Source organism: Hemicordylus capensis, chromosome 1 (genome assembly GCF_027244095.1).
Source record: "Hemicordylus capensis ecotype Gifberg chromosome 1, rHemCap1.1.pri, whole genome shotgun sequence".
Classification (NCBI taxonomy): domain Eukaryota; kingdom Metazoa; phylum Chordata; class Lepidosauria; order Squamata; family Cordylidae; genus Hemicordylus; species Hemicordylus capensis.
The window spans coordinates 260,500,478-260,522,124 of record NC_069657.1 but is presented as its reverse complement, the minus strand read 5'-3'; the positions used below and the strand labels follow the sequence as shown (position 1 = coordinate 260,522,124).

General features: G+C 43.4%; 1 protein-coding gene and 1 long non-coding RNA gene across 7 annotated transcripts in view; one reads left to right on the top strand and one right to left on the bottom strand.

Annotated features, from left to right (window-relative positions):
- The window catches only part of SLX4IP (SLX4 interacting protein), a 123,135-nt gene that overhangs the window by 41,415 nt on the left and 60,073 nt on the right, over positions 1-21,647 (top strand). For 2 of the 6 annotated variants that reach the window (XM_053285794.1, XM_053285793.1), the window contains exon 1: positions 3,875-4,013. The exons of 3 other annotated variants lie outside the window; for them this stretch is intronic. In XM_053285794.1, the coding sequence (XP_053141769.1) occupies positions 3,900-4,013 (114 nt within the window). In that variant the 5' untranslated portion in view covers positions 3,875-3,899. Of the gene's footprint in view, positions 1-3,874; positions 4,046-21,647 lie in introns of those variants that run through there. One more of the 6 variants, XM_053285798.1, reaches the window with a different exon arrangement.
- LOC128340543 (uncharacterized) lies at positions 16,868-20,182 on the bottom strand. Its single transcript, XR_008313782.1, has 3 exons — positions 19,732-20,182; positions 17,830-17,920; positions 16,868-17,228 (listed from the first exon to the last, which is right to left on the bottom strand). It is a non-coding gene; the product is annotated as an uncharacterized LOC128340543 (long non-coding RNA).

Genomic DNA, 21,647 nt, shown 5'->3' with positions numbered 1-21,647 from the left:
ATAATGAGCTCTTATCTCTGATTGGTTGGCTTCTCATAGAACATCTGCATTGAAACCATCTCCTTACCTACTTCATAACTCCCAGCTGCACAATAAACCAAATTGCTGAACAGGCTCTCCTTAGTGGGGGAGAGCCCTTAGGACCCATTGTATTTACCACTTAAGTCATCTCCGTGTTCCATGGAGTGGCTATAGCTTCAACAGGAGCCATCCCAACTGGAAATTCCCAGAAATCTGTCAACCAGTGAGGGAGTGATCATGCGAGTCTAAACCTCACCAGGAAGTATCTGACTATGACCAAGTCCAAAGTGTGATCTGAGAGGCAAACTGGACTGACAGCTCTAATTTGTCCTGAATGTCCAACACCAGGCACAGGTACTTACAACTGGAACCTGTCTGAACAGGAGCATTAGGGAGGATCCTTATAGACCACTGCAATCCACCACACAACCCTCATGCCTGTGTTGATGTTGTACGGAGAACTCAGGCAGATGTAGCTGAGAGACCAATAGGTTCATCCTCCAGGTCTTGATAGTGCAAGCTAGGTCAGCACCCTCATCCCAGGATTCAATGGTGGATAACATATGTTTAATTTTGGACCACCCTGGCAATAAGGAATTTCACTACTAGGCCTGATGGTAAGCTGGCAAGGTAACTCTGGTCACTGAGGCTAGGGAAGCACTGAAAGAGGGGCAGGAGTTATGTGCCTTATTCCTCCATTCCTCCTACCACTGTATATCCCCCTGCCTGCAACTACTTTATTTAATAGGGAAACCCTCCTACTTCCCAGGATATGATGACCACATTTCCCAGGCATATACCAAAAAGAGATGTTATATCTTAAGCAATTAAAAGCACAGAGTAATATTCCAGCAGCAAAACTAAGATAAGAGTGCAGAATGCATCCAAAAATCCAAAATGCTGACATATTTTGTTTTGAGGAGTTGGTTTTCACATACCAATTTGAGATAGCCATATAAATATCTTTGTGTTTCTCTAGTGGGTATAATAATAAAGTTGTGTATACGCACACAAGCCTGAATGTATGCTTGCATATCATTGGCACAATGTGGTCTGTGAAGGTCAGACAGGTGTTAACCACAATTAGTACTGAGTTTGGATTGTTCTTTACTTCTGGCAGATTGAATTTGCTTCCTTTGTGGGGGGGGGGGGAGAAGAAGCCAAAACAGCACAAGAATCTTAATTCCAGGGTGATTTCTATGACTTGGTGGTGACTTTGCTTAAAAAGAAATTTAATTAGATTTATGGTTTAAAATTTTTAATGTTGGTTTTAAATTATTTTAATGTTAATGGATTAATTGTTTAATTGAGTTTTGATTTTAATTGTAAATTGATATTAATTGTTCATATTTTGTTGTAAACCTTCCCTGAGCTATTTTTGGAAGGGCGATATATAAATCAAATCAAATAAATAAGGGCTAGCATCTTAATACTGCATCTGTCCAGTGAAAGCATGACCAGCTGCAGTGATAATGTCCCTGCTTCAAGAGTGCGGACACATGCAGGGGGAGATTTTTTTCGCTTCCCCCTTCCCCCGCAAGTGCAACCTGGAAATAGTCCCTGATGGTGGCATAACTGCAAGGAATATTTCTGGGTTGCAAAGAGAATGTCTGGGAGAAGGGGAGATTGGCAAAAATCTCCCCACTTCATGTGTGAAGTGGGGGTGCTGTGGTTGTGGCTGGACATCCTTTCATTGCCAGTCAATGAGCAAAATTTCACTTTTCTGAAATGCACAACTGTTACTAAAACATGCTTTTAGACAAAGAGGGATCTTAAATGACTTATTCTGTAGGATTATCACATGGGCATGGATGCTTGTTTTTAGGCATAAGATGATGTTCTAGAAATGTCTCTTCATTTCTGTGGGGTGGAGTTTAGCCCAGATGGGGTAGCGGGAGGAGCTTGACCAATATCTGTACCCAGAAGGTTTGGGCAAAACAAGTCTCCAGTAGTCATATATGAAGTTTCTGCAGTGCATCCTATCCATCTTTCACAATTACTATTTTCTAACCTTGTTCAAAGTTGCACATTTTTTGAAAAATGGAGAATGATCTGGAAAGGGAATAAATGCATTTCCTGCAAATTCTATACAGAGAAAGTGTATGCACTTTCTTAACTGACAGAACTCTGAAAGTAGTCACCATGGTGGCATGCTGATAAATATTGCATGCATTTATTTGAGCATTTGTAAACTGAATTGTCTGCTGAAAAAAACATATCTGAAGTGGTGTTAAAATGCAAAATGGAGTAGTACATCAAGTTTGTGTCTTAGGCTGCAGTGCATACATACCTGGGAGTAAGCCCCAGTGAACACAATAGAGCTTACTTTTGGGTTGCACATGATTCTAGACAAAGATTGCATTTGATCATGTAAAGAAACAAGGACATATTTTAGCCCTATTTATTTTGCCATAAATGTCCCATAGCTCTGACCATTCAAATTCATATTATTCAATGTTTTGTAATAGGAATTATATGCCACTTCTCTGCTCTGTTTGCCATCTGATATATGCACACATCACTTAATGATTCTGTACCTTTCTGTTCTAATATGAAGTAAAATTCATTTGTACAAATTTATCAATTCTATCACCTTCTGTAGAGTTTAACCATAAATAAAATTATAATCCTTATAGAGAATGCATTGTCTTAACAATTTCAGCTGTAGTGATGATAATTGTTCCATGTAGGTAAAGATGTCAACTTCTGCCCTCTATCCATCCTTTTGTGGATTGTTAGAGCATCTGAATTTGACTTCTGTCCTCAAAAAATATTGAAATTGCTTGTTAGAATGCCTGCCTGTTCCACTGTAGTTTATCTTCTGTTGAATCATTTTTATTCATTGTGTGTTTGTTTAGAACACCCTTTAAGTTGTATCTTGAGAATTTTAGTAACCAAATTGTGGCCTCACTTGCAAGTAAAATGATTTCCATGCTGCTCCTCTTTATACTTGAGGTTATAATACAGAAAAATAGACCACACACAGACAGCCAAGTCCCTAGCCACTTAAGCATGTAAACAGTCTGACTTCTTACGAAGTGGAAAGATTTCTTGTGCACTGCTCTTAATATGATCAGCATGTTAAAGCCCTGTGTGCAACTATGTCAACACTGCTTGGCATCATCTGGAGTTCTGTAGCCTCTTGATAATATGAAATTAAATTGTTTACTTATGCAGATTTTACATAGCAATTAATGTCTGGAATGAGTTAAGTAACTTCGAACATATTCATAATTTGGCATTAGCTGTCTGTCTTCAAAGCAATAAGGAGTCCCATGCTATTGGAGGTGATGTGACCAAAATAATGTCCAGTACTGAAAGAACTTATTTGTGTGAGGAGTCAGTAGTAATAATTCTCCTTTTTGGTCATAACAACAACATGATGGACAAATCTCAGCTGTCTTTGTGTTCGTTTGTCTTCTACATACACTAAGATAAATGGTTCTTTCTCCCCCCACCCCCCCCCCCCATTTGCTTTTCAATATGTAGTTTGCATTGAGAATGCCTGCTCTGAACTGAAAGCTGAAACCATTCTCCTTTTCACTCTGGATATGCAAGACAACAGAGTCATTTGCTGAACTGTTGCAGTTAAGCAGAGGGTTGATGTGAAATGCAGTTCTTTCAGGCAACTACTAGATTGATGACAACATGTTCCTTCTCCTGTTGTCTGCTGTTTGGACTCACAAGACACATCTTATCTTATTTTTATTTATTTCTCTAAGGCGTACCCGTGGCTAATCCCATGCATGGCAGCTCTCACAAGAGTTCATGAGCAGAAGCACCGTGGTGATTGGGCAGTGGGGATTCCATATGCAGATCAGCAGGAGGAGCCTGTGATGGTTAAGGACAGTTGGAATGCAACTGTTACTGGTCGGAAGATGTTCTTGATTGTAGAGGAGAGGAATCTCTCTCTCCTTTCTATCTGTCTGTCTATCGATAGTGGGCAGGGGTCTGCGAAGAGAGGGGTTGTGAGGGAGCACCTTCAGAAGAAGGTGTGAAGGTGTTGTGAAGTGTTGGTGTGAAGGTGTGTTGGTGTTGGTGTGAAGGTGTTGTGTGAATTAGATGAGGAAACAAGATGAACAAGATCTGTCAACCCAGGAAGGGAGAAAGAGAAAGAAAAAAAGGAGGGGAAGAGAGAGAGAGAGGGAGGGAGAGAGAGAGAGAAGGAAGGGCGAGGGACCAGCCCGAGTCTGTCAGCATCCTGAGGGGAATGAGTGGCCATGGTGGCGCCTATTGGCAGCAAAGAAAGGCCCAGTCAACCACGGCTGCTGTTTGGGGCTACTGAGGCCATTTGTGGAGGCAGGCAGGCAGGCAAGGGATGGGCCTGGGCCTTTCAGCAGCCGGAGGGGAATGAGCGGCCATGCTGGTGGTAGCAGCAAGGAAAGGCCTGGTCAACCGCTGCTGCTGCTCCTGTGGGGGAGGAGCAGGGCTCGGGTGAGGGTGGAGAGGTCTCTGAGGTGACGGGGCTGTGGCAGGGGGTGAGGGGAGCAATCAAGTACTAGCACGCAGATGCTCTGCGTGGGTTAAGCTAGTCTATTAATATTCTTAATAAGGAAGTTTTTTGGAGACTGCCTTTGTGGATTTCATATGATAATAATTTAAACATGCATCAAATTCTTCTTTGAATGCTGAAGGCCAGCTATCATGGAAATGCACGTGAAAATGTATGTACTTCTATGTAAGGAAGAGTTCTTCAAATGACTGCCTGAATGTAGCCCCACATGCAGTAAGAGCTTGGGAGTCAGAGGCTCTTGTATATTTCTAAAGAGCTTCTGCACACACACGAAGAGAAATGATTAATCCCCCTGTCTAGCTGCAACCTCTTGTACCACCTTGAATGTTGCTCTGTAGGGTCCCTGGGTGGGGGCACATGGGTTGGGAATGGAGATGTAGAAAAACCCTGCTGGGACTGTCTTGAACACTGCACATGGCCATTTGACCTGGGTACCTGAAGAACGGTCCTTCCCCAAGGTATCTTCATTGGAGGTCCTTCTCTGAGTGCCCTGACTCAGAGAAAGGCAGGGGGTGGGTGGTGATAATGGAGAGAGCCTTTTTAGATGTGGCATCCCATCTCTGGAATGCTCTCCTCAGGGAGGCTTGCCTTGCACTGCCTCTTATGCCTTTTCAGCACCAGGCTTCACTTCTGTTTCGCCAGGCCTTTTTAAGTATTAGCAGAATCTGGTTTTACTCTGCTCATAGGTTTTTATTAGCTGTTCTCCTTTAGCTATTTTGTTTTTATTGATTGTTAGCTACCTTGAGAGTGTAAAAGATACATAACTTGTTAATGCAGTTAGATAAAGGCAAACTAGTAAATACTCTATACTTGGACTTAAGAAACGTTTCACAGTCTCTCATCCAAGGCTCCTGAGTAAGCTTAGCCATCATGAAATAAGAAGATGGGTTTTATTATTAAAATAAGAAGATGGGTTTTATTATCCATGAGTAACTTTTAAAAACCAGTAACTGGTAAAAACTTAATGTGTGTGCTCCCAATTTCAGTTGTGTGGAAGCAAGATAAGAGGAAATGCTGGGTAGAAATGATTGTGTGGAAGCAAGGTAGGAGGAAAAGCTACCCAGGTTTTCCCCTACCTTGCTTCCACTCAACTACTTCTGCCCAGGTTTTTCTCCTACCTTGCTTCCACACAACCAAAAATTAGAAGCACACACAGCTCCCAAACCTGGTAGAACATAGTTTTTGATTGTGCGAATGACCTCACTATGCGGGCCCACCCAAGTAGGAGGAGGCCCCTGAAGGACAGTTTGCTGAGAGCCTCCTGAATCCTGTGGCCAACCCTGGACACGTCTGAAATATTGTGTGCAGTTATGATTGCTTCATCTCAGTAAGGACACACTAGAGCTGGAAAAGACACAGAAAAGGGCAGCTAGAATTGTCAAGTAGCTGGAGCACTTTCCCCACAAAGAAAAGTTAGAGTGTTTGGAGACATTTAGCTCAGGAAAAAAAGACAGCTGAGACAGTATGCTACAGAATTGTAAAGTATGCACGCAGTAGAGAAAGTGGATAGTAAGATATTTTTCTTCTGCTTCTTTCATTAGAACTTGGGGTCACCCATTGTAATTGACAGATATTTCTGCCATGAGTTGTTTAGCTAATTCTAAAATTGATTAGACAGATATTTGGAAGACAGGTCTGTTGTTGGGCATTAACCATGTTGGAAGCTCCAGGTTCAAAGACAGTCCTGCTCTGAATTTCAGTGGCTGGGGGCAAAACAGAGGAGAGTGACTGCCTGCATGCTCTGCTCCTGAGCTTCCCGGAGGCATCCGGCTGGACAGTGCTGGAAACGGGATGTTGGACTAGATAGACCCTTGGTCTGATTCACAGGGCTCTTCTTATGTATGAAGTCATCTGGAAGTGCATATGTGCTGGACCTGATATGGAAGATATCAGTGCTTTGACTCCTGCTAACTGAGCATACAGACACTTTTTAAAGTGGTGATATTCTGTGATGGAGAATTTGCCCATCACTTTACTATTAGCTCCCCAGCATCACTGCTTGCAGCTGGAGTGCTTTGCAAAATCTGTTGGTCGTAATTTTTTTCAGGTCAGTTGCCCATAGTGGCTGATAGCCTGAGTACTGCAACGTGCCTGCTTCTACCGTCAGTGTGCATGCAGAGGGAGTCCCTGCACCTGCCCCCATGCTGCTTCCAAAGCATGGACACTCTTGTACGAGAGAGCAAATACTCCCTCTGGGTCCCTCTGTAACTGGAATTGGTCAAATACAAAAAAAAAAACACCTTTCAAGTGTAAGCTTACACAGGATGAGAAAACGGATAGGTGCTGTATGTTTGAGGACGTGTTTGCGCTAGAGGAAATCCTCCTTTGCCCTCCCCTTTTCCTGAGTTAAGAACCAACTCAGAGAGGCTTGTAAAAAAAGACTTTAAAAACCAGTTTTACACAGTTACTACAAACTGCTTCCATCTGAGGCCTTCTAGCTTTCTTAGATACAGTTAAGAATACTTAGTAGATTACAAAAATAGGTTGTCAGGCACGTTTAAATATTTATAGAGTCTTTTGCAATGCCCTAGGTGAGATGGTCATAGGCTAGTGTTTCTTATTTCAATTATGTTGCCGGTAAACTATAATAAAGCAATATGAGGAATATGCAAAAGCACACACACCAAAGAAATATAAGTTTCTAATGCAAAGTCTGACTAAACAAACTTTTCCCTAAATTAATCTTCCCGAAGCCCAGACCCGGGCTTCCTTTCCTTGTACTCGCCAAACTCCAGATGAGAATTCAAGCTTTCTGCTCTCCTGTCTTTCAATCTGCAGAGCCATCCTCCTGCAGCCAGCCTCCATGGCCACATGTCCTCCTCTGAGCACCTCCAGCCTAGCTTTTTTTCTAACAAAAAAACGTCCTCCTTCCTCGCAACAACTCTCTAGGTCCCACCTACTTGGTGTGCTGATTGCCTGAGCCCTGAAGTTCACCAGCCTGTCAGTCAAGACCGGGTTCATTTCTGGTTAACTCTTTAGGGGGAGGGAAGTATGATCACTACAATTTTATATACTGCTTTTTAACAGAAAATACTGTTAAAAAGCAGAAGAAACTGGGGCAAAATGGTTCTCTGTCTCAAAGGGGTTCACTGCATGCATACATACATACATACATACATACATACATACATACATACATACATACCCACCTGCTGGAAAAGATGCTATGAATAGGGACAGGTGCTATTAGTGATGTGCACGGACCGGTCCGGAGGCCATTCTACAGGCCTCCGGACCGGTCCGGACATGGGCGGTTCGGGGTTTGGCCAGACTGGGGTGGGGGTTCCTTTAAGGGCAGGGGGAGGGTGTACTTACCCCCCCTGTAATTTTCCCCTCCATGTGCCTTTTTTAGTTAGCAATTGGGGCAGCAGGATTCCTCCCTGCCGCCCCTTCCCCCGCTCGGCTGCAAAAGGCTTCAGGAAGCCTTTTGCGCATGGGCACGTTGTGTGCATGCGCAGCCACACATGTTGCAGAAACGTTGCAGAGACGTGACGTGCACACGCACAAAAGGCTTCCTGAAGCCTTTTGTAGCCGAGCGGGGGAAGGGGTGGCAGGGAGGTATCCTGCTGCCCCAATTGCTAACTAAAAAAGGTGCGCCAGAGGGGGGAAAGCAGCCGGAGGGGTAAGTACACCCTCCCCCCGCCCTGAAAGGAACCCCCACCCCAGTGCTGGACCGCAGCTCCACGGTTCTGTGCACATCACTAGTTGCTATTGCTCTTCTAAATATAGGAGAACCACCACATAAAAGGTGCCTCTTTGCCTAGAACAGAGGTAATTTCAGAGTCCTATAACTACTTTAGATGAAGCCAGCGTGGTGTAGTGGTTAGAGTGCTGGACTAGGATCAGGGAGACCTGAGTTCAAATCCCTATTCAGCCATGATACTTGCTGGGTGACTCGCTTCTCTCTCAGCCTAACCTACTTCACAGGGTTGTTGTGAGGAGAAGCTTAAGTATGTAGTACACCGCTCTGGGCTCCTTGGAGGAAGAGCAGGATATAAAATGGTTTTTTAAAAAAGTGTTCCCAGCTGTTAACTTAAATATTAAAAAGCAAGATTTGAAATGAAGTATTAATTTTTCAATAAAATATGTGTTGAGTTTTCAGATCCCCACAGTGGGTATTATACAACAACCAAAAATAATCTTTTGTGTGTGTGTTTGTGTGAGACGACAAGCCGAAAGGGCAATCATGTGCTAAGCCATAAGCATGATCTTTATTATAGCTTTCCTTGCTGTAAGAACAGGCTTTTGACAGTGGGAACCTCTGAAAAAAGATTAGTAAAGGTTGAAGGACACTTGGGAACCGAGACTGATGTAGACCAGAGCTATGTTTCATCAAGTAGGAGGGAGAAAAGTAATATTTTAAATTTAATGTGCCAGCAATTATTCACTGATTGTATAAACCAGAAATTATATATATATATTTTCTAATCTTGCTGTGATGATAGATAAAAAGGAATGGAGAGCTAAACATTATTGTTTTTGTTGGCGCATAAGATTCATGAGTGTTGGGAGGGGATTTTTCCTGTTAAAAGCCCATATTTTACACTTTTTGGAAAAGACGTGTAAAATGCCTTACTTCCTGCTGAAGAGTATTTATTGTGCTCTCAGCTTGGAACTGTTTGAAAGTTTCTTTTTGGAGATTTACCTGAGACACAATTGTGGTCTTTGTTCTGAGAGTACTTTATTTGTGTGGTGGTGGATTTTCCAAGATGATTTTGAAAACTGTATTAACATGCAATAATATTTCTTAGACTGTTAGAACAATGAAGAGGAGCTGCAAAAATTAGCACTGATTAATTAATATTGCTTGAATAATTTTTAATTTAAAGTCTTTACAGAAGGAATTTTATTTAGCTACATAATAACTGGTGTAGGCACCATAATAATCATGGAATGAATGATGATTTTAACACAGTGTGTACGCATGGCATACATATTTTCTTCTGCTTTGCTGTTCCAAAACATCAAGTCTATTTTCTCAAGAACAAACGTTCCATTTCTTTCCCTTCTCTCCTATAAAGTAGCTGAGATAAGTAATGGGCTGGATGAGGGTGAAGAAATTGAAACTTACTACCAGTCAAGATAGAAGTTGGAAATTCATCCACACTGGGAATAGAAGCATAGCTTTGTTGACTTGGGCTCACAGCTTGGGTATGCTCCTCGACTGCTCCTAGATTCACAGATATTGGTAATGGCCAAAGGTGCATCTTACTAGTTTAGGCTGGTTTCCTGGCTGCTCTTGTTCTTTGGAGGAACGACCTGGCCACAGTAATTCATGCTATAGTCACATCATAGGAAACTGCCTTTGTCAGACGATTGATCCATCTAACTCAGCATTGTCGATACTGTTGGGAATTCTCTGTGGTGAGAGAATCCCTTTTTCATTATAGCAGAGTGCACAGAGGCACAACACAGCAGAATCTACCCTGGCATGCGTGTATGCTGAGAGTAAAGTAACTTGGAGCCAATTCATAGTTTCAAATCAATATATAAGGCATTTATTAAGGAACTCCATTCTAGATAGGAAAGTGAGGAGTTAGAATCTCTAATCTATCTATCTAGCTGGATGCAGATGGATTCTGCATCTTCTCTGCACACATGGTGCAGGGAGAGGAGCTTGCCATGTTGCAAGGTAGGGCAGGTAGGGAAGAGAGACAGGAAGTGAGTTGCTGGAAGGAAGGAAGTCCCTGAGATTAGCAATCTACATTCCAAAGGGATAGTGTCAGAGCAGTAGAGAAGGGATGTGTCTTGACCCTCTAGCCCTCTGACTCACTAGTCTGTCCCCCACTGTCTGAGACAAGAGACAGCACAAAATCCTTAACTTCCAACAGATACTGCCTGGAGATGTCTGGGATTGAACCTGGGACCTTCTGAATGCAGAGCAGGTGCTTGACCACCAAGCTACAGCTCCTCCCCATAGTAACATAGGAAGAATTCTGACTGGACTGTTGTAGATCAATTTCCTTGAGGCTATCTTTGAAAAGCATTTGCAAACTTCAGTTTCTAAATAATGTGACTGTCAGATTTTTGAATGGAGCTTACTGCTTTGAGCATGTTATACTGATTTTATAAAAGTTGTATCGGTGCCCAGTTCAAAATGCTGGTTGGTGCCAAGTTCAAAGACCTTTTAAACTCTAAAGTTGTCTGGGCCCTGAATACTTGAAGGACTTCCTTGTCCCATATGAGCCCACCCATGCAATATTATGTATTTTTTGTAAGATCATTTTAATATCTTTGTCAAGGTCTCACATGTCTGTTGCATTCAAAGTTCTTTGTAGGGATGTGCACAAATTGTGGTTCAGGCACTTTTTGGGAATGGGAACTTTAAGGGGAAAAAGAGCAGGTCCTTACCTTCTCTCCACTGCCTCATGCGACTTCCTGCTGGGGCTGCACACATCCCAATATCCCCTGTGCAACGTCAGTACACACATGGCATCCACACTCCTTTTTCTTAAGGATCCCGGTACCCTGCCCAAAAAGTGCTGGCACCACACTGGGACCTGCACAGGAAGCTGCATGGGGTGGCAGAGAGCATGTAAAGAACTGCTCCCTTTTTTCTTAAAGTTCCCAGTCCCCATTCTCAAAAAGTGCTTGAACTGCGGTTCAAACTGCAGTTCGTGCACATCCTTAGTTCTTTGGGTGATCACACAGAATACAGAAAACTTTGGTGGTGCCAAGTTTATGCAACTCTCTCCCCAGTGATGTGCACCTGACTCTTGACTAAGGCAGTGCTCTTTTGGCAGGCTTTTGGCCTGTCATTATATTTGGCCTGAGTTGGAAATTATGGTCATTGTTCTATAGCTTCCTGCTATTATAAGTACTGAAGTGGTTTAAATTTGTTTTATTTTAATGCTGGTCACTGCCTTGTGTGTGTGTGTGTGTGTGTTTAATCGAAAGGTGGGTTGTACATGTATTAGTAAAGACACATAAAGGTTTGTCATCTTATTAATGGAGATTACATCCCATTGTCTAGAAGAAATGCGTTAATGACAGCGAATCTGCCTTAAAAATCTATCTATCTATCTATCTATCTATCTATCTATCTATCTATCTATCTATCTATCTATCTATCTCCTTGTGTTATTAATCAATGAGCAACCATTTCCAAATCCTCTATCATCACCATTTTTAAAGTGGTAGATATAGGAAACAGGAAAGTCAGAAAAGGGTTGTGGGTGTGTGTGTGTGACATTTCTGAATTAGAAGTTGCTATCTTTCTATTCTTTGAAATGACACTGAATTTGCTAAACATCTTGCAGTTTCCATAGCTGCGATTTTGGTTGAGTCTGTTTATGACAATACAGGATCTGCTAGGATTTTTATGGTCAAGTTAGTTCATAAAAAGGAAAGAGGAAGTTTAATGGAGCTACTTTTTCTATTTTATTTGAAAACTGGTGATTGAATTGGTTTACATCAATGTAATGTTTCCCAGTTGTATGTGTGTGTGTGCTTCATTCTGTGTGTGTGTCTTCCTAATTACTGCCCATTACCACAGCCACTTGACATTATAATAGTAAACTGTGGGAAATATATTCCACCTAGTAACACAATCCAATGGAAATTAAAAATAAGGCTTTGAAGTATTAAACCTGTAAGGGCAAGTTTGGAAATGCGCTTCTCAAAACAGCTTGTATCCTGCTTTGGAAGTATGTTTGGAAATAGTAGCCTTTGGTCAGTAATATGTTTCTGTAAAAGGGAATGTGTGGATTCTTGAGAATATTTTATCTATAAATCAGAAGCCTGTGAAAATTTACAGGGAGGCATTCCCTTCTTCCCCACAGAGAGGGGATTAGCTCCAATTTGATGGATCCTCAGTTGGTTCACAGCTAAGCCTAGGTCCCCTTGCCTTATTATGAGTTTCCCCCCACCCTGCAGACTTCTCTGGACTGATCCCTGAAGATACTTGATGTGAGACATGTAATTATTTGACGGGTGAAATACTTGTATCAGTTAAGAAGGAGGCACAGGTTTTATTTATGTATTATTTATTGATTCGATTTCTATACCGCCCATCCAAAAATGGCTCAGATGAGTAAACTGCATCATTTCCCCTTCAAAACTATACTTAGGTGAAGGTAGATCCTTTGCTGTTCACCATATGGAAATATTAAATAAGGAATAAGTATGTGTGCCCTTCATGACTGACCTGATAAACTGACATGATAAATACGTACTTGGGCACTGGACCGCAATGTCCAATCTGTCTTGTGAGAAGTGGTCCAAATCAGGGTTGTGCACCAAGGAAATTGTTGAAATCGGTTCCAATTTGAAACCAGTAATATTATCCCATTGTGTTACTAATGCAGTTGGGGGGATGCATCAGATATTGAATCAGCTCAATGCATCAGAGGAGCTTATCTGAGACCAAGAAGCAGGCTCCCTTCCATCTTCTCCGTGGAAATTGCTTGCAGTGGCAGTGCTTTCTTCAGAGGTTCCTGGAGGGCATTCAATGTATGGTTAGGCCCCTCCCTTGCAGCAATAGGCAGGGTCACACTTGATGACTCCTCCAGGGGGAGTGGGCGCCCCACCTTACCAAGACTGGCCCTTCCTAGCGAGCAGGTTGGTAGGGTTTTCCAGCTTTACTGAACCCCTTGGATTCCCCTCTGTTTTTTCTTTCCCTGCCCCCACTGATCAGTCATAGTTAGTGCTGGGGCCTTACACAGGAAAAGGGGAGTATTCTTTTGGGGTTGGCAAGTGGCCGACTACGGCTCACCGAGGCTGCTCGCTGTTGGGCCTTGTCGTGCAGTTCTCCCGGCCAGGCGCGGCCTGCCAAACTGCACCACGCCACCTCTTCCTCGCCAGGGCTGCATGCTCCAGCACGGCCCTTGAGTCCAACATGGATTCTGGCGCTGCCCCGGGAGGCTGCTCAGAGCCATCTTGCTGGGGAGACTGCAGTGGCTCGTCCTCCCCACATTCAGAGTAAGCGCAGCTATATGGGGGCAGGAGTTAGGGGTTCCAGGGGATGTTCCCTCTGTCACCCTCTCTCTTCATCGTCACTCAACCTGATTGTTCTTCAGTTTTTGTTCCAGGTACCGAGTTCTTTGAATAGTTCCTTTTTTTGTCATGGATGGTGAGGGGTGCCCCTGCTTTTCCAGTCTGGTAGTCTGGTCTGGGGAAGGTGGAGCGGCCCTTCCCCCCCGGAGGAGATTTTAGGCTTGACCCTGCCTATTGCTCTGGGGAAAGGGCCTAACCATACATGGAATTCCATCCAGGGGTGCTCAGAGAACTGGAATTCACTAAGAATTTCCCTTTCAAATGCCACTTTCCCCTCTGTAGACTCGCCCCAAAATATCCTGACTAAAGGAAGAAATGTCCTTGCATCTTTCCCCCAATGCATTATTGGCAGAGGCGGGGTGGGTGTGGGTGGGTGTGGCTGCTTCCTATCATGATAAGGAATGGCCGTTTTTAAATAGCAGTTCACCAGGGAAAGGACCCAGTGTTGTGAAGCTACCCAAAAAGAAGCTGATTTCCATGTAGAAGATGAAAGGAAGTCTACTTCTTGGTTTCAGGTAACCCCTCCAATCCGATACTATATCACATTGTATCGAATTGTATCTTTTTATTGGAGAAATTTTTCATCAGGTTGTATCTGATGAATAATTGTCAGGTAAGGCTTGCATCACTTCAGTTCTGACTATTGGCCCAATACAATGCACGCTCTGCTGCTAAGCCCCTGCATCATCAATGAAGTGTGCCCTTGTTTTTATATCTCATCCTTTAGCCAAAGGCAGAAGGAAAGCTAAGAGCCAATGACTGGTACAAGATAATATGATATTGTAGCTATTTAAAACAGGTTTTTTTAAATAAATGTATGTGCTACTTTTTGACTCAATGGTTTTTGATGAAACAATCAAGGCTTAAAAGAAAAAAGTCATATTTTTTAAAATAGAAAGCATCACACCAGCAGGAACTAAAAATGCAGGGTCCAGTAATCAATCCATCTTAAAGACTCACCCAAAAAGAGCAGTCTTCCCTAATTTCTGAAATGTGAAAACAAAGGGAGCTAGACAAACCACCTGAGGGGGGTGCTTCCAAAGCCTGGGCACTACTACCACAAGGGCCTTGCCCCACGATCCACCAAGTGTACTGCAAATGGAGGGAAGACACAAATCAGGGCCCCACAGCTGATCCAACAGAGCAGGAAGAATCATGCGGGAGGGAGTGGCCTTTTAAATACCCCAACCCAAACCGTCTAGGGCTTTAACTTTGAATAGAGGAGGTACTGTAGTTCAATGGTAGTGCACCTGCTTTGCATGCTGAAGGTCCTGGGTTCAGTCCATGGCATCTTCAGGTATGGTTGGGAAACACCCTTTTTCTGACACCCTGGAGTGTCAGTCAGTCTAGACAATACTGAGCTAGATGGTCTATGCTGTGACTCAGTAGGAGGTAAGTTCCTGTGCTCCTATGTTCAATTGAACTTCAAAACAAACCATAATATTCCCATTCAGATTCCATTACAGTAAATCAACAAAAGCCTGTTGGGGCGGGGGAGTTCCACAAGTCACCATGGAGAAAGCCCCATTTCAAATTCTGCTTGATGTGAGAGCCAAAGATGAATGGTAGCTGGAGTACGGTTTCCCAGATGAAGCCAACAGATGAGAAACCCTCCCTATGATAGGCTGTGCCATTTTATATGCCGCCACCTTGGATCATCCAGGAAGCTGAGAAGCAGCCAATGCAGTCATCTTGTTATGGAATGCTTTAAGTGGTCACCTTCTATCTCTCTCAAATTGAAATATGTGAAAATCTAAAGTGTGCTGCTCTGAGCAGCTTGTGGGAAAGGTGGGATTCAAATGTGAGAAACACCCTGACAAATTTGGGTAAGATTATTCAATAAGAGACTGTGAATGAGGTCAAATATGTAAGTTGAAACTTTGTAATGTTTCAAGTTCATGCCTGTGTAATCAACATATCTTTTAACACATTGAAGTATTCTGGCATAGGAATGTAACATCTGCAGATGCTTTATGCTAGAATATGGTGTGCACATGATGACTTAATGGGTTGATTGCTGCGGTAGGTAACATCTTAAAATAATGGAAAAATAGAAGAGAACTAAAGCACGTGGGATGCTTCCCCCTCCCCCCTTTCTCAGTCAAGTTGGGAAACTGACTCCTGTGGAATTAACTGCCATTCATAGGAAGCGATTCCCTGTCTTGCCATCCTTTAGTGACAAGTTAGAAGAATAAACTTTCTTCCAGTTTTCTGCACTTACCAGACAGTGTACACAAAGATGCCTGAGCATATTAACTCTTTCAAAACCCACCTGAAGGGTGGGTACCTTACCTTACATTCTCTGTTACCTTACCTGAACCTCTGTAGCTCTGAAAGCCTTTTTAGGCTGTGACTGAGGTGAGTGCCCTAGTGAGACTATCAAAATGCACATCAAAAGCTGCAAAGATGGTGATCTCATTATTTAGATATTTATTGCATTGATAATGTTGGAGATGAACTTCCAGTGCATCGACCTTTTGCACCAACTGTCCTATTGACCACTAGGGGCATTGGGAGTAGAGACAGTGAGTCAGGGTCTCCCTATCTGTCCCTACTCTATGACCCCTGAACTGACTCTGCAGCACTTCCTGTGCTGAGTCACAATCCTTCCTTTCCTCCTAGAGAGCAGATGGAAACATCTCTCTCTCTCTCTCTCTCCTTACCTATCCACTATGTAGTCCTTTAGATTAGAGATAGGTCTTTCCTATCTAAGTGTATTTAACCAATAAATATTTAGGGTTTAGTCATACAAGGATCTCCATGTGTTTTCTCTAAACAGTTGCAATATCCAAACCATCCTCTCAGAGGCGTAACTAGGGAAAACGGCGCCCGGGGAAAGCACTGAAATGGCACCCCCCCGTGCCCCCCCACCCCCAACATACTACATTATACTTAGGTTTTTCCTCACAAGCGCCCGCCGCCGCCAAGCCAGGCCACTGACTGGCCACCAGGCACCAGCAAAGCAATGGGGGGGGGGGGCGCGGGCAGCGCAGAAGGGACCACTCATGGGGGAGGGGGCGCCGACGCGCTCCCTTGACTGCTGCAGCGCTGCTGCACTGAGCAGGAAACATTTGTATTAACAAAAAATAATAAAAAAATAAAAAACACATTTTTTGTCATGGCGGCGCCCCCCACGTGACCAGAAAAGATGGCGCCCAGGGCACGTGCCCCCCCTGCCCCCCCTATAGTTACGCCTCTGCATCCTCTGCTACCTACTCTGTAACTGGAGTGTGTGCTCATTCCTTAGTGCTCTGCTGTTTTGCCTATTGTGGGTAAAAATCAACAACCTCTAACAGATAATTGAATGTAGAGTTTACTAACTGAAGATACAGTTGTGCTTCATTAAAGGACAAGTTCATAGCAGACTCCTGCATTCCTGTTTCTTTTTGATTGATTTATTTTTTCCTCTTGCCTTTTCACCATAACCGTCAAAAATGGCTAGTGTATATTTGATATTATGAAAGATATACTATGAAGATATTTCAGCTTCTTTGCTTACAACAGGTCTCTGAAAGCCCAGCCAAAGAGAATCTTATGGCTTTTCCTTTTGACTATGGCGTTCTGCACACCTTGCTTTTCTTCTTCTCTTTTTCTTTTGTATTTGTCAGGAAGATTTGGCAGTGAAAACATGAAAATGTGTTTGGTAGAAGGTTGGGCAACTGACAACATATCCTTGTTCTTCCCTGTTGTTATTTTTGAGCTGAAAGATTAATTCTACAATTAGTTGTTTAGAGAAGCACTTGGTGCTTGCACATGATAATCACACATCTGCCAAATGGACTGAAATTAGAAAGGAACAAGCTGGGTCGGGCGCAGAGCACCTGCACTTCTAGTTCTCTCCGCCCAGCCATTTCCTTCCTCCCCCCGCCACCTGTTGCTGTTGCAACTTTCTCTTGCCTGCCCTCTTCGCCGTTTCCTTCCTCTTCCTTGCCTGCCCACCTCCACCACAGTTTTCTGCCCGCCCGCCCGCTCGCCTCCGCCTCAGTTTCCTCCCAGTCTCCACCCACCTCCACCTCTGTTGCCTCCTTGCTCTCCCACCATCCGGCACTATGGTTTGCCTGCCTGCCGCTGTTAACTCCCAGCCCACTGGCTGGGTGCCTATTCCTGTCGCTATCATCCCTGTCGCTCTCCGGCAGCTCTCCAAACTCTTGCGAGAGCTGCCACACATGGGGTTAGCGATGGGTATGTCTAAGAAAAATAAATATATAGAAGATAGATAGCTGGACGTGCTCTTGAGCATTGTGAGTAGGATGTAGAAGCATGGCAGATCCACCAAGTAATTTCTCTGTTTTAATCTTTACCCTAATGTATGCTGCAGTTTTTCACATTCTTCACAGGTACTTTATCCTTACTAAATGAGAACCGCTTCTGTTTTTTTACATTTTCTTCCAGCTATCGAGAGAAAACAGGACATATGCTCATATGAATTATTATAGGGATATGAGGGCTTACAAGTTAAAACATGTACCTTGTGAAATGATGGAATAGCATTTTCCCAAATCCACTCTATAGAACATTTATTGTTTTGTTTTTAATTAGACTTGTAGTATATACAGGTGGACCTCATTATCCACAGGGGTTCCATTCCCAAAGATTATCATGGGTAATGAAACCACGGGATAATAGGCTTTGAGTCTATGGGGGCGGGTTAGGTTCCCAGACTAAAAACACCCCCCCGCCAAATCACCACCAAATTGTGATAATGAGCCAGATAAAGTGCCCTACTGTGCCCTGCTGGTATCCTGGAGTCTAGCAATGCTCACCAAATGCTCCCCAAAAGTCCCAAGTGGTCCGCCAAACTCCCCAAATTTTCCATTATTTTCCATTAAAATGTTGTTGTTTTTAACTAAATGAGCCAGAAAATGGCTCCTGCGGACAAAATGGTGGCCGGAAATGACCTCTGTGGTAATCTCTAGCCTTCCAGGAACTGCTGATATGTGAGTTTTTAACCCTTTTGTATCCATGGATAAGGAGGTTGGGTGTCTATTTGACACCCACAGATACACAAAACTGTGAATAGTGGTTCTGTGTATAATGAGGTTTGCCTGTATTATGAACATGGAGTATTAGAAGGCTCCAATTACATGATGAACTGGATAAATCTGGCACTGTGTATAGCATGAATCTTGAAATGCCTGTTACAAATTGATCACAAGATTAATGTGGATTCTACACTTTAGAAATAAAGTGGTTTCACTTTTCACATGAAGGGAATATTTGATGCAAATTGAGAAGAGATTGCATAACCATACAGCTCTAGCCAGTGTTTGTTTGCTTCTGCATAGCCTTCTGCTTCGTCACGAGACCCATTTGTATGTATGTTTTATAATTGTTATTTATAAAACAGACTCCTTATGTGGCTGAGCAGGTTTAATTATTCACCTTAGTAAAGCAGCAGTTACCTGGTGGGGAAAAACCCTGATTGGTTGACTGGAGTTATTCTTTCTTGCTATAGGCAAGCACCCTTTGGGTCTCCATGTTAACTAGGAAGATGACAGGTAAGTTTCCAGTTCAAGATGCTGCTGTTGCCTGATAATACTTGGAGAGAGCTTCCATTTCATCATAGTTTGGCACTCAGAAGAAGAAAAAGTTCCCCAGCAGCAATTCAGAGACTAACGATTCCCAGCATTTAAAATAGATAGCTCTTCAGTTATTGTTAGTTAGTTAGTTAATTAGATTTCTATCCGCCCTTCCAAAAATGGCTCAGGGCAGTTTACATAGAGAAATAATAAATAAATAAGATGGATCCCTGTCCCTAAAGCTCTCATGATCTAAAAGAAACATAAGATAGACACCAGCAACAGTCACTGGAGGTACTGTGCTGAGGGTGGAAAGGGCCAGTTATGAAACATGGCAACATCAATTTTGGAGACTTTTGTTGCCGTAGTTGTGAGTAGTGCTGAGCCATAATAAGGGTGCTGTGCATTTCACAGATATGTTCCCTTTTAGCAGTGTTTCATACTTTGTGGAAGTCCACATAACTGTTTGGAAGGGGACACATCCAGGAGAAGCACTGGGATATACATATGAATATGACAAAAATTTATATACCGCTTTTCAACAAAAATTCCCAAAGTGGTTTAAATAGATATAAATAAATAAAACTAGCTTAACCCACACAAAGCATCTGCACGCTAATACTTGATTGCTCCCCTCACCCCGTGCCACAGCCCCCCTCACCTCAGAGATCTCTCCACCCTCACCTGAGCCGCATTCCTTCTCCTTCTCCACCATCTCGTTGCTTCCATCCCCTTCACCCCTCTTGGTTGCGGCTGCAGCATTCCTGGTGCCTATTGGCCAAGCTGCAGCCCCCTATCTCCAGAGACCTCCCCACTCTCATCCGAGCCCCACTCCTTCTCCTCCCCACAGGTGCAGCAGAGGTTGACCAGCCCTTTCCTCGTGGTCACCACTGCCATGGCTGCTTGTTCCCCTCAGGCCGCTGACAGGCCCGGGCCCGTCCCTTGCTTGCCTGCCTCTCTCTGCCATTGGTAACCCTAACAGCAGTAGTGGTTGATTGGGCCCTTCCTTGCTGCCGCCGCCACCATAGCTGCTCATTCCCCTCAGGCTGCTGACAGGCTCAGGCCTGTCCCTCACCCTTCCTTCTTTCTCTCTCCCCCCCTCTTCTTTTTCTTTTTCTCTCCTCCTAACGCTTGGCCCCTCTGTCTTTCTTCCCCCCCCCCACTTCCTGAGTCAGATCTTGTTCATCTTGTTTCCTCATCTAATTCACACTATAGCAGTCTCCTTTTGTAGGGGCTTTTTCCTCCCTCACGACCCCTCTCTTCGTAGACCCTTGCCATCTATCTATCTATCTATCTATCTATCTATCTATCTATCTATCTATCTATCTATCTTCCTCTCCTTTACAATCAAGAACATCTTCCAACCAGTAACAGTTGCATTCCAACTGACCTTAACCATCACAGGCACTTCCTCCATATCTGCATATGGAATCTCCACTGCCCAATCACCATGGTGCTTCTGCTCTCACAGACTCCTCCTCCCTATCTGCATATGGAATCTCCACTGCCCAACCACCATGGTGCTTCTACTCATGAACTCTCACGAGAGCTGCCATGCACTGGATTAGCCACGGGTATGTCTTGTTTTAGCTACGGGTATGCCTTAGAGAAATAAATATATAGATAGATAGAAGATAGATGGCTCCGTGTCCCCAGAGGGCTCACAGTCTAAAAAAGAAACTAAGAGAGACACCAGCAACAGCCACTGGTTGCTGTGCTGGGGCTGGATAGGGCCAGTTGCTCTCCCCCTGATCAATAAAGAGAATCACCGCTTTTAAAAGATGCCTCTTTGCTCAGTTAGCAGGTGATAACTGAGATGCATCCAAATGTGTTTCCCACTGAAAGCAATGCAGTGCAGAGGAGCAACCTGTGTAGGCTTCATTCCTCTGTACTGCATGACTTTCATTGAGATGTGCAGATCCCAGTACAAAGGGAAGATGCTGAGGTTTACTTGAAACAGCAACAACAAATTTCCCACCCCATCAGCAGCAGTTTTGGGGAGACAATAGCTGTGTACGGGTACAAAATAATGCACACAAAATTGGAATGGTTCACAAACTGTCCTGAGAAATGGCAACTTTCTCAGTTAGAATCAAGTCTCAGAAAAATTTGGCATAGTGCTCGTTGTGAGCCTCTGGGGTCAATTGATATAATTCTCTCTGCAACTGTGAAGTCTGAAACTCTATAAATTTTTAAAATACAATTTAAAATGGATAAATTTGAGAATTCCTAACAAAAGCTTGCATGAAAGTGCATTGCCAGTTGCATGTTCTCCAACCATGGAGGAGATTAATAAACGTTTTCATAGTTTTGTTATATAGGGTATGTAATGTTGGTGAAAAAAAGAGATTACAAAGGAACAAGATCCAGCATTTCCATGAAGAGTCACCCCCCCCCCCCTGCCGATTCATTTTCTGCATACTCTGATTGACAGAATTTTATCCTTGCACAGACCCATTCCTTGTCTTTTCCCTTGGTTAATAACTAACCAAACTGAGGAGGGGAAAATAGATGGTTGCTAAGGAAACTAGTTTCACTCATACCCTAATTTGTGGTCAGTCATCAATGATTTCACAGCTCATCAGAGCAGAACTTTAGAA